Genomic DNA, 17,931 nt, shown 5'->3' on the forward strand with positions numbered 1-17,931 from the left:
CTTACTACTTTAGATATTTTTTCTTTTTTGTTTTCTTCTTATCTTTTTGGATTAGGCCTCAGTACATAGTCCTGCCTGTCCTGAAACTATGTAGACCAGGCTGGCCTTGAATTTGCCAATGCCTCCTCAGTGCTGGGATTAAAGGTATTAATCCCACAACTAAAGCCACAATACTAGCTTTTTTTTTTTTTTTTAAATTAAATGAATCACACTGAGGCTCCTGATCAGTTCTGTAACCTCCCTTTTACTATTATTCTTTCAATTTAATTTAAGGTTTATTTTGTTCTTTTTGAGATAGAGTTTTACTGTTGTAGCCCTAATTGGTTTGGGACTTACATGTGCACTGAGCTGAATTGGAGTTGTGTAGGAATTATGGGAATGCATCACCACAATGAACTGGTCTTTCCCTTTTAAAAATTGTTTTGCTTTTATCTTTATTCTTTGAGAATGTCACACAGTGTGCTCTGGTCATATTTAGCCATCCCCACCTCTAGCTTTTCAGATCTGCCCACCTTCCCTACGTATTCAGTGTTGTGGCTTTTTTTTTTAAAGCTTTAAAGACCAATTTGTGCTACTCAGATGTTCTTACATAGTGGCCTTCCACTGGGCATGGTAGAAATACCGGGGCTACCCTCTTACAAATAACTTACTCTCCTCTCATAGCAAATCACAATTACTGTTAGCTCCTGAGCTCAGAGTAGGACTTCATGCCCAGCTTCCCCGTCCATGTGGGATTTTGTTTGTCTTGTGCACGCTGTCACAGTCACCGTGAGTGCATATGTGCAGTGCTCTTTGTTTCCTTGTAGACATCGACCACATTTATATTCTTTCTTCCTCATATTCCAAATGATCCCGAACCCTGGGAAGAGGTAGTGTGGCATATGTGTCCCATGTAGGGCTGTACGTTCTGAAGTCTCTTATTGTTTCCACTTTGGCTACTTCTGGGTCTCTGTGTTAATCACCATCTGCCACAATTAGAAGCTTCTCTAATAGGGTTGAGAGATGTATCAATCTGTGGTATGAGGATACGTCATTAGGAGTTGATTTAATACTATGTCCATTTAGCAGAATAATGGGTGTAGGTTCTCCTTTAGGGCTATGACCTGTGTAGTCACAGATACTTGGACCAATAATGGTGCCAGGGTGAGCTTCTCTTGTGGAACAGTACTAAATCTGACTGGAAAGTGGTTGGTTACTCTGATGTTTGGCCAGGCTAGTTATTATTATGGTGCATAAGATCCGGTGCCTACTTTTCTCCTCCAGTAGTGTTTTCACCTTCCAGCCCTACAAAAGCTAACAGTCAGGATGAAACTTCCAGGTTGGCACCAGCTTATATGTTATAGAACTCGGGTATGTGATATCTTCAGCAACAGGGTCTTACTGTAAAATTCTTGAGAGAAACCATAAGATTGATAAGAACCTTTACTGTCCAGGGCTTTCTGGGACCTCACTGGTCAGCAATTCCAAAAGTAACCCATTCCTGGCACTGGGCTTTTTGATATCTTGTGGTGTCCAGTAAGGGACATTGTTGCCTCATTCTTGGGTAACACCATTTTAACTTTTTGTTTTCCCCTTTGAAAAAGGAAATAATACAAAATAAAATGGGCTTTTAAATCTTTGTCTGCTTGTGCACGTTACAGTCCTTTGCCTTCTGTTGTCATGCTGCTGTCTTCTGCTTTGTTCATGAAGCCCACAGCCACGTAGTCCTGAACCAATGGGTGCCTGCTAAGAGTTGCTTCTTACTCTGTTCTCTCTTACCCCTGAGTATATGACCATGCTCGAGACATCACCTTAAAAAGACAGGAGACAAGCAACAGAAGTGTCTTAGAATTCTTGAGGATCCACAGAAATACAAAGTTAAAACTTTGTTTTTAATTTAATTTTTTGTTTACCTGTTCACTTTACATCTTGCTCACTGTCCTTCTCCCAGTCACATCTCCTCCACACAATCCTTGCCCCTCCTTCTCTTTGTGGGTGACCACCCAGATTTCTTCCCCACTCCCCAAACCCTGGCACTTAAAATTTCTTTGAGGCTAGGAGCATCCTCTCCCACTGAATTTAGACAAGGCAGCCCAGCTAGTAGAACACATCCCACATACAGGCAACAGCTTTTGGGATAGCCCCTGCTCCGGTAGTTCAGGACCCACATGATGCCCAAGCTGTACATCTACTATATATGCAGGGGAGGCCTGGGTCCAGCTTGTGTATGTTCTTTGGTCAGTGGTTCAGACTCTGAGAGTCTCAAGGGTTCAGGTTAGTTGACTCTGTTGGTCTTCCTATGGAGTTCCTATTCCCTTCAGGGTTTACAGCAAACATTCTTAACTGTCATCTCTATAACCCCAGCTATGTACATTTAGAAAGACAACTGTCCAGATCTCTCTTCATCCTTTCTCCACCTGCCTGGCCCCAGTGGGTGCTGGATTCAGCATCCCCAGCACCTGGGACCTGACTCCAAGGAGACTGGTGAAGACACTTTGGCAGTCTCTGGGGTGGGGTCTGTACATGTGGTCTCTGCAATTCTAGCTGCTAGCAGTCTGGCTGGCACTTGTCTGTCCTGGTCCTTGTTGCAACCCAACCAATTCTATAGGCTCTCTGGAAGGGTATCCATAGTGGCCATTAGGCTGCCCAGTGTATATTGACTAGGAGACCTACTTTCAGCAGGCAAGGGACAATAAAGACTAACTATAACATTTCCATCTTTTCTCTTATTTTCTTGGGGCTCACCTGGAGCTGGCTCATTTATTTCTGATTTATGTCAATAGATTCTCTCTCAGCTCCAGAGAGGGGACCTAGGAAGGGCAAGCAGCCAGGATATTCTGTCCACTGTGCTGCTAGTGGCTCTTGGCTCTAAACTAAACCTAATCCTTCCAGCCTCGAAAATGAGTCAGTTCAGGTAGTTTTCTCAGTACTGGAGGGGGGACAATTCCTTCCTCTGTTGGAAAAGAGTATGGAAGGCTTTTGTCTATATGAAGGTGCCATTTCTTTACCTTTGTGGTGGTTTTGGTTTTACTTGTTTAGAGGAAAGTTATTCATGCAGCTTGTAAAGAGGGTTCTTAGTCACTGCTCTTTGTAGTGTTGACATGTAGTTTCATTCTATTTCATTTCCTGTAGAACCAGAGGCTCAAAGTCCCAAGTCCAAAGCGAAGAGCTGTCTGTGTGATGATCGTATTAGCATTTATAATGCTGAACTATGGACCCATGAGGTAAGTGTGCAAGTGTTTTGGATACAAATACTAAAATTTAAATGTTAGCTATTTGTTATTTTTTTGCTCTACTCAAAAGTAAGAGAAAAACTCATTTTTTAAAAAAAGAAATTCATCGTTCCAGATGTGTAAAGATTAATTGGACATTAAATGCATCTGGGAAGGGACATGAGGAGTATGACAGAAACGGTGAACAGATTGTGGCTGGGCATGTGACTCCCTTGACATGATAGTTCATGGCATGTCATGGGTGCACAGATTGTTTTCTGTAATGACCGAGTGATATCCTGGAGAATCCCAGGGAGGAATCTGAACCTTGAATTGTGATACTAGCTTGCCAGTGGGAATTACTGGAAAAGCATAGATAAGCAGGGGACATAGCATGTAAAAAAACATGCCTATAAAATAACATGACATTCTTTTAACAAGTAAAAACACACACACACACACATATATGTATACACACATGATTTTGTCTTTGTGTTTATATATACATAATTTATTAAATTATGTTTATGTATGGACAATATATACATTATTCAAAGTGCTGTCTTATTTTTGATTATGTTAGCACACCATTCTCTTTTAGTAACTTTATTTTATTTTGAATTATAGGTATACTATTACTTGACATATTTCAGAAATTTTATGCCTTAGGAACCAGTTTATACTATTAAACATAAAAGTTACTGAGAATTACAAAGAACTTACATTTATTAATATTTATTGTGTAATATATTAAATAAAATAGATTTTAAATGTTTCTTTATAAATCATTACATATTAAATAATAAAATGTCTCTAAATATTTAATGACACAATAGAGAATACCATTATTTGTTTGTTTTTTTCTTTCTAAACAAATATTTGGTATCTGACCCACTACTACAACCATATTTATGTCTCTGACTCCATGCAGTGTGTTGTGATGTGTTGCTAGGCACCAGGATCCCATGTCTCTGTATCTATGTAGTTTATTATGATGTATTGCTAGGCTGGAAACTGACAAAACTTAGTCAGATTTTCATGTGAGAGAAGTTTACTGAGGTGCTGCAAAGTTTGGGGAACCTTAGGGTTCCTCAGACTTCTTAGGCTACACTTTCAAAGCATTTGCATGTTTAACCTTCTCCTGTTCATGTCATTTCCAGTTCTTCATAGGTGTCCACATGTGTGTCTGCATGTCCAGTGTGTGTATGAAATCATCTCATACAGTAGCGAGGGCACCAGTCTCCTCCTACTGGCAGGTGGAAGGGTGTTCATTCGTTGTGTAGTTCCTCATGCTGCGTATCAGGAATGCTTTTGTTGGTTTGTTTTTATTATTTTCTCATCTTCTGGGTCAAAAGTGTTATCTTTATGTACTTCTGTCACACGGGCTTTCTTGCCCAGTCTGAGAAACGTGGGCTCTGCGTCAGGACCTCATGTGTGCTGTTCTATTGCTTTCAATGCTCTTCCTTCAGAGAGTGTTACGTGTGAGCTCAGATCATTCAGTGTTCATCACATTTACATATCCGTTACATATCATTCACTGTTTCTGGGAAAATGTGTGTGCTTTCAGCCCCTCACTTCTTACAAGTCCGTGCAGTACATGCTCACTTGTTAGGCTGACATCCGCAAACACTTACAGGGCACTTACTGTGTGCAGGTGCTCAGCAGGGAACAAGGGATGCAGGCCTGAACGGAAGAATAGTCTAGTAGGAGAAGCAGTAATGTGAGCAATGTAGCACAGGGAAGAATGATAAAGATGCCATGAATGATAAAGGCATTTTAAAAAGAAATAAGTCCTCACTTGTTTCTACACTCATTCCTCTCATCATGTGTATGTGTTTTCTTCATTTTCTGGCCAGCAGCTGCCATGCCTGTAGTCGAGCTCAGTTCACAGACTAAGCATTTTCAAAAGCTCCCCAGGCTTAAGGGCAGAGTCTTAGACAACATTTTTGCCTCAGTCCTCAGCCACAGTTTTGGTTTGTGACTTATTTATGCAGACCAGCTATAAATTGTACATTCTCTAGTAATTTGTTAGAGTGACTTATGAATCTCATACTGCTATTTAAAAACAACTCTCATGAGTTTCTCGTGGGGTAAACCAAATATAAGAGTTGCATAAGCTAAGCTCTAGTGGAGGCATGAGAAACTTCCATGCCTCCTGAGGTTGGTTCTCCTACATCTTCTTGTGCCTGCCAACGAAGAGCCCTACGTGTTGGAGTTTTATGGAGCCTTCAGTAGATTGGTGTGGTGGTTAGACTTCCAACCTTTGGTGATTTAACTCAATGTCCTTGGAGGTAGGGATGAGACTGGAAATTCCAACTCATTAATTAGGGCTTAGCTTTCCTGGTAGTCGGCTTCCTTCCTTTATATTTTACCTCATCTCCGTAGGCTCAGGTGCGGCTGGAGGGATATTCTTATAAAGGTGTTTGCTCACTTTCATTACTCAGGAATCTCGGGAGTTTTAAGATTTCTATGCTGAGAACCCAGGTACATACCAAATATATTTCTTTTTTTTTTTAAACTTTATTTTAAAAAGCAAAGATAAAAGAAAAAATTTTAAACATTTTTGCATAAATGTATACAAATACATTTTTGTCAGTGCTTGACTTTCTTTTTTCTTTTTTTTAAGGTTTGATGCTCTGCATTAAGGTCTTACTAGTTACAGTGAGCAAAAAGTACATGTAAAACAGGAGGTAACCTGGAGTTAGTCAACGTTTTCTTGGTGTGTAAGGATTGAGCATGATGTTTTTTTGTTTGTTTGTTTGTTTTGTTTTGTTTTTTTCTTGAACTTCACACAGTCTGTGAGTTGTTTCTGGGGCAGTCCGAGCCTCCTGGGGTTAACATCCCACTATCAGTGACTACATATTATGTCTGTTCTTTTGTGACTGGGTTATCTCACTCAGGATGATATTCTCTAGATGCAACCATTTTCTTAAGAATTTGGTTGGGTCATTGTTTCTGATAGCTGAATAGTACTCCATTGTGTAAATGTACCACAATTTTTGTATCCATTTGGACATCTGGGTTCTTTCCAGCTTCTGGCTATTATAAATAGAGATGCAATGAACATTGTGGTGCATGTATCTTTGTTGTATATTGGAGTGTCTCTGGGGTATATGCCCAGAAGTGGAATAGCTGGATCTTCAGGTAGTACTATGTCCAATTTTCTGAGGAATCGCCAGCCAAATATATTTCTTATAAAATCACATTCATATTCTCTAATGAAGAAGCAATGATTCAGTTCTGGAATGCCTTGTGCATAGCATCAGTACACAAGTGAAGATTAGGCTGTGCTATAGGAAGTAAGGATGGGGTTGGAAGAAGCATTCTGGGAATGCCCATTTGAGACAACAGAAATTTGGAACAAAAAGATAGGAACAAAAGTTATAAAAGAGTCAATGGTCTTCCCAGCCATCAAGGGAATCTCATTTCCACTGTAGATGGATCTATTATAAAATGAAGAGACACTGGTCCCTTCTTATCAAGAATAGATTTGTGTTCAGACAAGAATTAAATTGCCAAGATGAAAAGGGGAGTGCAATGTAAGAATGGGAGAGAGTTAAGATGTTTGAAAATCCTGAAGGGCAACCAGCTAGATCTGTTTTTCTCTATAAGCTTAAGGAACAGAACACCAGGTTGTGGGAATATTAAGAACTTAAAGTTTTTGAAATATGTTAAAAAGCTTAAATTGAAGTCAAGTAAAAGAAAGAAGAGCTGGAAGATTTGAGGAAAAAGACTATTTATTCTTAACAACCTGGGATGTTACCAAGAAGGAGAAAGACAAAACTGGCTGTAAAACTCATAAAAGCAGAGAACTGTTTCTTCTAGACAAGGTTGGCATATGCAGGACACATCAAAGCCCAGAGAACAACAGGGATTCCAGGACTGAAACCTGTTGCATAACCAGATGTTGAGAGTCAAGTTTATATTATTCAAGAGTGTCTTTTGATTGGCCCCTTTGTTTGTATATCTTCACCTGCTGGATGGAGTCTGCCAGAGGAGAAAAAAGTTCCCAGATGTCTCTCCTCAGTTGCACCTACAAAATAGTTATTGGGCAACTGAGTAAAACACACGCATTCTTTGTCTGTCTGTCTGACCCTAACCAACAAAAGTTAAGCAGCTGGGCTACAGAGATGGCTCAGTGATTCAGAATACTTGCTCCTATAGAGGACCTGGGCTCAGTTCCTAGTACTCATTTGGTGGCTCACAACTGTCTATAACTCCAGTTCCAGAGGATCTTTCTCAGGCATGAGGCCTACACATGGTGCACAGACATACATGGCAGCAAAACATTCTTACACACAAAATAAACAAATCTTTTAAAAGTCTATAACCTTTCCCCTTTAAAACAACGATACTGAGAAACCTTAAGTAATTACTGTTATGTTTTAATTGGTGCAGATTGTGAGCTCTATCTGAATTTTCTTGAATACCACTGAATTAAAATTGGCCAAACAAATAGATAGTTTAACCAGAGCTTTCTGAAGGATTTTAAATTTAGGAACTTAAACTATTTTTGATGAGTTAATTTTAATGTTTCAGATGTGCAATGTAGAAATCTTTTTGTGACTTATTGTTACAGGCCCACATTAAAAAAACAAAACAAAACAATTTGCCACACATACCTTAAGAAATATTCCCTGAAAGTTTTGGTGATAAAATATAAATATACTTTACATGTAAAGTAAAAGACCTTGTGAAAGATAATATGTAACAAAACAGACTCTGGTGAAGAGTTTCCAGTTACCGTACAGTCACCACACAGAAAACGAAAATAAATTAAACAAATTTAACTGAATTGATTTTCTAACATTATGGATGGTGAAGAAGCGATCTGGCTATTTTTGGCATGAGATTCAAGGAGTCTGGGTGGTCTATAAACATAGAGATTCTAGGCCACAAAAAATGGTTTACTTGTTTGAGCCAGGCATGGTGGTGTAAGTCTGTAATCTTACACTCAGGAAAGTGAGGCAGGAAGATTACAAATTCCCAGCCTGTGTGAACTTTACAGAGTGAGTTCAAGGGCAACCCTGATATTTTAGCAAGACTATGAATGAAGATAAGAAGGATTAGACTAGGCATGTAGCTCAGCTGGTAGGGGGTTTACCTGGCATACCCACAGTCTTGCTACATAAACCACACTCCTGTAATCCTGGTATTTGGGAGGTAGAGCTGTGTAGATTTATGTTAAGGTGATACATGATTGGACAGGAGAGAGATAGGCTGGGAAAGGTCTACGAGTGTAAGTGGAGGCAGGAGGTGGAGATAGAGGAGATTCCAGATTCTGGGAGGAATGGAGATTGAGGCATATGTTTGTTTCTCTCCACACATCTCTAGCTTGATGAAGTTGTTATTATTATTTCTAAGGGTTTCTATCAGTCTTTTTAATCTCATATAGAAGGGTAGTTTGTATCTTTGTCCATTGGTTGTAAGCTTATTGAGTAAAGGGTTTGTAGACTGAGAATTTATAAATCTACTTGATAAGCTATCAGGATTGGAGTCATGTTTGTGTCGTGTGGTAGAGGAAAGGAACACCCAGAGGTAGTTATATCTACCTGGGACAGAAGCTGCAAAGAGGGGTAGAGTGAACCTCGCCAGAGTTCTTAGAGGTGGCCTGGAGCGCCAAGTGGTGTGGAGACCGTATGAGGTGTGCCCGGCACTGCACTAGAGTGGTGTCCGTGGAGTGAGACGGAGGGGGGCTGATAAAAGGCTAAGCCAATTCTTTTTTATATTTACCACAAGACTGGAGGATTAGAATTCAGCCATCCTTAGCTATATAGCACATTTGAAAGCAGCATGTCCATGAAACCATGTCTCACAAACAATCTACAGAATCGGACTTTGATATTGTGGCTATTTGAACTGTCACTTACCAAAGATAAAATGTATTAAATAAAAGAAATCCAAATACAACAAAGTAATGAAAGATAAAGTTGATTAGAACATTTTGGATCGAACTAGATATATGCTAAATTGAGCAAAACATCAACTAAATTAAACCAACAACATGGGCTGGAAAGATGGCTCAGTGAGTAGATTTCACAGTAACTACTGGACCTGAGTTTGGGTCCTCAGCACTATTTAATAGTCAGTTTAGGCTATGGGCAGAGACAGCAGGTCTAGTGGATCCCAGGGGCTTGCTGGCCAGCCAGTCTAGATTTCAGAGACCCTGTCTCAAATAATAAGGTGGAGATTCAGTAGATGAAGACTCATACTTGGCATTGACATCTAGCCTTCATACACCTATGCAAGGATGAGTCTAAATATAGACACACACACACACACACACACACACACACACACACACACACACACACCCCACAAATACAAAGAAAAAATAAGTCAAGTGTAACAGATTAAGAGGTGGCATGAGAGATGTTGTAAGACATGAGGTTATGCCACCATAACCGCATAATCAGAATAACATTACCAGGTTTTACCACCATAACCACCACATGATCAGAGTAACATTACCAGGTTTTACCATCACAACCATGTGACTGGAGTAACATTACATCTGGCATCTGATAAATGCACCAAGAAAACACAATGACCAGTTCTGTGAAATAGTTGCCCCTAAATTCATTTCTCTGAAGTTAATCATAAACAAAGATAAATAAGGGACACTGTACAAAAATAACCTGAATCTTTAACAATATCAAGGTCATGTAAGCCAAGGAAAGGCAGGATGATTCCGAGAATGAAGGAGAAAGCAGTAGGGAAAGTGATGCAGAAGGTGGAACTGGAGCAGAAGATGGAATTTCAGATCAGTATGGAGAGGACAACTGCAGGGCAGGCACAAGAGTAACAGCTGCGGCTTCAAGCCAGTGAGTTATGTCTGCTGCTTGTACTCCCATTGCTTAAGCATTGGCATGGAGGAAACACTGGAGAGACATATGTGAGCCATGAAACTCTGTAAGTCTGAAGTTACTTCCAAAGAAGTGTATCAGTACTTCGATCATGGACTCCACCTTCCCACTCTCACTGGTCGTCTTTCATCCCCTGGTGTTCCTTCCAGCGTATGTGTAACTCGGATTTTAATTTAAACAAAGTGAGCGGTATTTAAGGAGAGAAGGGAACAGAGCAAAGGATAGCATAAAAAGAGGTGCTCCAGTATCATCACAATGCAACCCAATAGGACCAAGGAAAAACGGGGAAAGGCAACATTTGAAAACACAATAAACTAGAAACATCCCGGACTTGATGGAGGACAACAATACTTGGGCTTAACAGGCTTAGGATAAATAAATTCAAGGGAAAGAAATGAGCCAGATAGAAAGATATTCATGCATAGAACCTCACAGCAAGACTGTAGAACACCAGACACAAACGAGATTTTCACAACACCCAAGACAGAGAGCTTACTCACAAGAGCACTTTTATCATACCGGTGATGTCTTCTCAACAGTATCAAGGCACTAGACATCAGTAGAATGCTATCCTCAAAGTTTAAGAGAAAGAATTCAACTTAGTGTCTCCCCTGACAAAAACACCCTTTAAACATGACAGTAGTAAAGGGCTATCTGAAGACACAGCTGGAGAGGGCTTCCTATTATCAGACCCTCAGTAGAAATCGCTGAAAGTATGTTTCAGGAAGGAAAAATGGCCTCAATAAGGTTTAGACATAGAAATAGTTAGCTAACAACCAAAAATAAATGTTGAGGGAAGATTTTTTAAGAAAGCTGGCAAAATGAACTTGTAACAATGCCTAGTTTGTTAGATTAAAGCAAATCAAGATGGAAATAATTCGGACACATTGGAAGTGATAGGATCTGTCTAAATGTACTCTGCTTATTTTGCTTTGGGGAGATGAGTAGAGACACCATATCTAGACTTGTTAAGTTAAACTTTTAAAGTTTTAGGCTAAGAAGCCACAAAATACAATTTGACTATTTCACTTCAAAAGGCATTAAAGGGAAAGAAACTAGACGATAAAAAATACATTCTGTGATGGAGATGACCTTGTGAAAATGGTTATGTGAGTGGGCATGCACGTGCCACTGCTGGTTTATTGCAGTCAAAGGACATCCCTCAGGTGTGGCCTCAACTTCCACCTTGTTTGAGGCAGGGTCGCTTTACTGTCTCTGCTGTTCATCTTGCCTTACAAGTACTAGCACTACAGATATGTGCTACCATACCTGGCTTTACATGGCTTCTGGGGATTTGAACTCATGTCCTCACAACTGCACAGGAAGCATGTTATCCACTAAGCTATCCTCTTGGCTCCTGGACTGGACTTTTGTCTTTAGGAGGCAGTTTGTTAACTAGAGTGAAGAAAAAGCAAATTCAACCTTATGATGTTAAAAGAAACTGTGAGGCTATAGAAAAATTTACAGCTACAGAGGGAAAAAGCAGACAGCAGCTTAAAGAAACTTCAACTTGCCTTATTAATAGCAGACAAACCTTAGGAGAAGAGCATTATTATTAGTAGTAAATATTTAGACACCTCTCTATTTATAAGCTTGTCATATATATTCAGGAAATTCGTAAGCCCATGTTGTGAGCAGGAGAATCAGGTCATATCCCTGGGAAAGAAGCTTCTTCCTGGCAGGTTGGGCTTCAGTTTATGTATTTCTGTATTGTGTTTCCCCTTTGACTTTTAAAAAGAGTAAGTCACCCTTTCTGTAAGTGGTATATTCCTATCTTAAGGATATTGTAAATGCTATGTTGTTTAAAAGAATCAACAAGTGGTGGGAAAAGAGGGCTCTTTTCCTCTGGTTCTGGGTTAGGTGATGGTCCTTGCTAGATCTGAAATCTGGAATTTGAGATGTCAGACTTGAAGGAGGGAGACTTAAACATGCCATGAAAGGCCCAGCTGACTGCTTTGCTTTTACATGAGACAGCACTATAAGTGAGAGGTGACTATAGCATGTGTACCAAGTGTGAGTCAGGAACTGGTTAGAAGCAAAAGTCTTTTATTCCAGCATTCTCGAGGTTGTCAGCTTTTCATTGTTTTGCAGGAAGAATTTTAGCTTCACATCCTGAGATGAGCTTGTCCTAAATCTGGTTCTAATTGTGCCCCCTGTTTGATTGTTAAGCACATTTTGCTGTATGATATCACCATTTGGCCGAATGTTAAAAGACACTGTGTAACTTAGATGTCAGAATTTAAACCACCAAGTATAGATGGTTTGTTCAGCCAGATTCTTAAATGTAATCTAATTCAAGCTCTTGGCTGAAAGTATGTTCCACATTTATCAAAATGACACATAGGCATCTCAAGTACATATAAAAATATATCTAAGTACCAGGTGTTACTGAGTCAGGATTGTAGAGCCAGCACCAGACTCTTCTAGATAGTTTGGCTTATTCATGATTGTCAAAATGTCTGTGTAAAGTAATAGGTTGATTCTGTTTTCTTACAGCCTGTGTAGATGTCAGTCTTTGTTTTAGATGGCTCCATGCCTGTTCTGGATTTTGAAGGTGGGGAAAATTCTCCTGATAGTTTTCTCTGGTCTGTGCTTTCACATGAACTGTGTGGAGTGTGCTTCCAGTGAGCACGCCAGTGGCTTTATCACACATCACTTGGTCACCTTCTTCCTTAGACCTCAGCTATAGTGAAACAAAGGCTAATTGAAGTCAGACACTGTATCACTACCTAGCTTTCTTCTTTACCTGGAGTAGATAGATCCCTGGGAGGGAGTCACTTTTCAAGCTAAAAGTTTGTAACTTGTGCCATATCCTCTCCAAGAGGGGGTCAGTGAGCAACTAGGCCAGTTTAGAAACTGTCCCTGTGTAAGCTCAGCTTATTGTTCTTTTCTCCAGATTACTATGTTCTTAATAAATGTAAATAAGAAGCAGTGACCGGTTTGTCCAAAAGAGCTCTAGCTAGCGTCGCCTTACTTGGTGTATGCAGAGGTGATCATGCCTTGTCAACTGCACATCATACATAGTAAAGGAGTAAGTGGCTCACCTTTGTACTGAGTATGAAACTTGATCTGACATGTGAATGTAATTGTAATATTATCTATCATTTAGGCCTCTAGGAAGTTCATCACCAATGCCATTTTTGTCTCTAGACTTGAATTATTTTGTCAATTCAGTGAGTATTTTAGGAGTCATTCTGCAGATTATTCTTAATTGCTGATGTCTACATGAATTATAGACATGTAGACACTTAGACTTTCTGATATCGTTTTCCAAGTGTAAGGAACATTTATGTTCTCTTCACAGTCCACTTAGCACAACGCGACCCTGAATGAGCTACCCTTAGGGAATGTATATGTATTCCACATAGTTTATGTGGCTTTCTGTATCAGCTCTTTTACCAGAAATCTTATTAAAGCAGCCCTCTTTCTCTCCTTTTCCTCTATTCCTACCTTCTTTCTCCTTTTAAAAAAATTAGAAAATAAGAAATACAAATAAGGCAATTGAAGAAAAGAAAGCATAGGAAGATGAAGACAAAGGTCTCAGAGCAGTCTAGTTGGGCTGTATGTTGATATTATTAGCGAGTTGCTGGTAAAGGTAGCTGGTTTGGGTTTTGTGTGATGCTACCAGTTATTGAATGCAGGGCACAGATGATGTCCCAGGAGCTACTTCGCTGTTTCCTCCTCCTGCCATAAGCAGATGTTATGGAGATCATTTTACAGATGAGGAAACTGAGAACACAGATAATGGCTGAGCTGGCACTTAGTCTTCATTACTGACACAGCAAAGGCTTCTGGGCAGACAAGCCCTGATGGTGGAGCAGTTTGTACTCTATGCAGAAGCTTAGACTTGGCTGCGAAACAGGAAAGTGTCTGTCTTATGAATCGGTGGGTTTGATGTCAGGAACAGCAAAGTGAAGACGTGAAATATCTCTATCATTTATTTTTTATTTAAAGTAAAAACAAAACCCACAAGTGTCCCTATATGCCAGTCACTGACCCACAAGAGCACAGAGATTTTTATACCTTTCAGTTTGTACTACATTAAGAGAGAATACATTTAACAAGTAAAGCAGTCAAGTTGTAAATCCTTTGAACAGGATAAAGTATGATAGGGCAGATGGTTTTACAACTGTCTAGGAGTTGTTGGCATGCCACTTTGAATATGACTGCTGTTTAACAGATGTTTGAGCTAAGGTTTGAGGAGATGAGGTTAGCTGTCTGGATATCTGGGGAAGAGCATTGCAAAGGTATTAGCCATTGCAAGAGCCCTAGTGTGGGAAGTGTGTTGCTCATTCCCAAGGGTGAGTAAGGAGTGTGGCTAAACTTGAGTAAACAGGACAGGAGAACCAAGAGAAAATGTCATGACAGCAAATGTAAGGGAAGGGTCAAATAAAAATCTGAGCTTTTTATTATTAATTATGCTAGAATAGGGGAGCCATCGGCAGGGTTTGAGCTGTGGAGAGGCATGATAATCTGACCTTGATTTTAAAGGTTACTGCAGTTGCTTTGTTGTGAACACTTGAACTGAGCAAGAGGAAAGACAGCTGTGTCATTAGTACTTTGTGACATCCTCAGGCTTCATAAAGAATGTCCACATCTGCGATCTCACGTGACCCTCAGAAGAGCTCTGTGGCAAATTTGCTATTTTTTAAAAATTTACTGTGAGGAATTTAGGCTGAAAGAACTTAACTAAGGCAGGCGTTTGTGTCACATCTTGAACCCAGATCTTCTGCCTTCAGTTTCTGTGCTTTTTCCACTTTCCCACATTAGACCCCAAAGGGCTCTGTGATTTTCACCAGCTGAAAGTAATTCAGCTTTTCATGTGTGGGTCTCAGAGCAACAGCAGCTATGGTTTAGGGTGATGAGAAACAGTGTAACTCTTACCTGTGGAGATGGTTTCAATTTAAAAGTGGTCTACTTGTAGCTTAAACAGGAATGCCCAGGGCACACTTGGGCATGTGGCATTTTATGTTCAGCCACTTGGTGTGAAGATTCAACATCTGAAGTCTTAAGGATTACTTGGCCTCACAAATAATCTAAAACAGTTGTTGACATTTAGAACTTGATAGAGGAAAGAGGAAGTTACAAAAGTAATGCTTTTTTCAAACTTTGAGGGAAATTGAAAACATTCATGTTCTATTAACCTCTGCTTTTCAGGATCATTGACCCATAACATGAGCAAGGTTTTTTGTGTAATGATTATCCTGTGGATTAGAACTATTGTGACTGTGAGTGGATACTATGTTGATTGTAGAGTCATAGATCACAGAGACTCATGTCTCCTTAGTATTTGCTAGTTTATTTTAATCTATGGACAGAACCTGTCTTAACTGAATTACAAAAGGTTTAGTTAGGGGGCTGGAGAATTGGCTCAGGAGTTTAGGGCACTTTCTGCTCTTGGAAAGGAACTGGATTTGATTCCTGGCACCGATATGGCAGCTAACAACTATCTGTAACTCCAGTTCCTCCTCTGGCTTCTAAGGGCACTGTATGCACATGGTATGCACAGAGACATACATGCAAGCAAATATAAAAGACAGGTAAAACAAAATAGAGTTTTAAAGTTTAGTTTAAGTGTTTTACCAATATTCAGAGATAGAAAGTCAGCAGACGCTCACTCACCTAGGTTAGAAAGTCAGCAGACCCACACTCACCTAGGTTAGAAAGTCAGCAGACCCACACTCACCTAGGTTAGAAAGTCAGCAGACCCACACTCACCTAGGTTAGAAAGTCAGCAGACCCACACTCACCTAGGTTAGAAAGTCAGCAGACCCACACTCACCTAGGTTAGAAAGTCAGCAGACGCTCACTCACCTAGGTTAGAAAGTCAGCAGACCCACACTCACCTAGGTTAGAAAGTCAGCAGACCCACACTCACCTAGGTTAGAAAGTCAGCAGACCCACACTCACCTAGGTTAGAAAGTCAGCAGACCCACACTCACCTAGGTTAGAAAGTCAGCAGACCCACACTCACCTAGGTTAGAAAGTCAGCAGACGCTCACTCACCTAGGTTAGAAAGTCAGCAGACCCACACTCACCTAGGTTAGAAAGTCAGCAGACCCACACTCACCTACTGCTTGTTCTTGCTGTGCCTGACTCATCCTTTTGTGTTCTTGGAAATTTAATTTTTTCCCAATATTACAAAAATACTCAGGCCAAGAATCTGAAAGATCATATCAGCAGCAATTTTCTCATACCCTTTGTATGCTTGGCCACTTTAACAGCTGCCAAATTCCTCTTGATATTTGTAATATGACAATTATTCTTAGACAATCTTGAAATCTGGCAGGGGAATGAAGTTCTTTTAAATAGTAATAGATAAAAGGAAACTATAAATGTTAATTAATTCTTGAAGCTAAGCTTATTTTTTCCCAGTTATTTTAGAGTTCAAGTATTTTTTTTCTTTATAGAAATTTTACTGTAAGCATTAAAATTACACATGAGTTATACAACCCTTTGTCCAACAAAAGCAAAAGAAAGGAAGATGGTGATTTTATTTATTATTATTGTTATTATTCTTATTGTTGTTGTTATATTCCAAGACAGGGTTTCCCTGTGTAGTCCTTGCTGTCCTGGAACTAGCTCTGTAGGCCAGGCTGGCCCTGAACTTAGAGATCCACCTGCCTCTGTCTCCCGAGTGCTGGGACTAAAGGCAAGTGTCACCACTGCAGTTTAGCTAACAGTGACTTAACACACTTATTATCAGTCTTAACACACTTAATGGGAGTTTAATAAACTCATGGCTTAGCTTATTTAAGTCTTGTTGCCCATCACTGAATCCCTTGTTCAGAGCATTATGTTGCTTCTATATAATGAAGTGTGGTGACATGCAGGAAGTGAGATTTAAATGCTTCGGTTAAAAGAAAGGTGTAAGCCCCAAAGTGGCTGTGGTGACAGCTGTAGGCACACTGCTATTATGACATCAAAATCTTTACCAGCAGAGGAGGTGAGGAAAACAGTGCCACAGTCTCGTCAACAGCACACATGTCTTCTAGTAAATGTAGCTAAGTAGGTGTCGCACAGCTTTGTTATGGTAAAACAGACAAAACTTCTTAGATAAGCTCAGTGTATTTGCTGGTGATAGCTGTCCACAGCCATAAGCAGTAGCATGGAGCTCTGGGTCTTGTAGTGCTAAGGCGAGTAAAGGATGCCCATCAGTGGACTCTTTAAGTCTTCAACAGGTTAACAATGCTGAACCAGTTTACAAAACAGTATAAATAAGCCACAACTTTGCCACATTGGACCACGTCCTTCTGTGTCCTCAGGTTTAACTGTCCAGGCCTCTGAATTGTCTACTTGAGCTGCATCCACTGTGAAGAAGTAACTCTTCTTGGGACCAGGCTGTGAAAAACATGAATGGAGGTTCTCAGTCACAGTCATCTGGACAGCTTGTGGGAACACCGACTTGTAGACAAGCACTCCAGTTTCTTCATAAGGAATTTGCATTTGCCAGTTATCAGATCATAGCAACACTGCTGGGCTCAGAGTCTCAGTCTGAGTCAGTACTCCAGAGGATTCTGAAGTAGAAGAGAACATGAACGATGTTAAGACAGTTTTAGAAGGCAGAGCAGCCATGTTGACTTCTCAGTTTAAAGCCCGAGAGTTACATTAGGGACCTCTTATGGGGTTAAAACCCCAGTTGAGAGCTGGTAAAGCCAAAGAATTGTTCTCATAATCTGCTTTCCTGGCAGTGATCAGGACTAGTAAACAAGTAAACTAAAGCTGACATGAAGATGGCTGATTATGCCACCAGACCAGGAAATTCCCTTAGTCATGGCCAGCATTACGGTTGATGAGCAGAAGAGTACGCGTTGATGCAGACAGAATGGCTCGTGGCAGGCAGGGCTATGTGTAGTCTTGCATTATTGCTGCTG

General features: G+C 40.2%; 1 protein-coding gene across 2 annotated transcripts in view; it reads left to right on the forward strand.

The window, feature by feature from the left end:
• Positions 1-17,931, forward strand: part of ATF6 (activating transcription factor 6) — a 161,579-nt gene that overhangs the window by 48,326 nt on the left and 95,322 nt on the right. For both annotated transcript variants that reach the window (XM_080934086.1, XM_080934087.1), the window contains exon 9: positions 3,112-3,203. In XM_080934086.1, coding sequence (XP_080790212.1) covers positions 3,112-3,203 — 92 coding nt within the window. The remainder of the gene's footprint in view (positions 1-3,111; positions 3,204-17,931) is intronic.

The sequence above is a fragment of the Micromys minutus genome (assembly GCF_963924665.1).
Source record: "Micromys minutus genome assembly, chromosome: 1".
Lineage (NCBI taxonomy): Eukaryota > Metazoa > Chordata > Mammalia > Rodentia > Muridae > Micromys > Micromys minutus.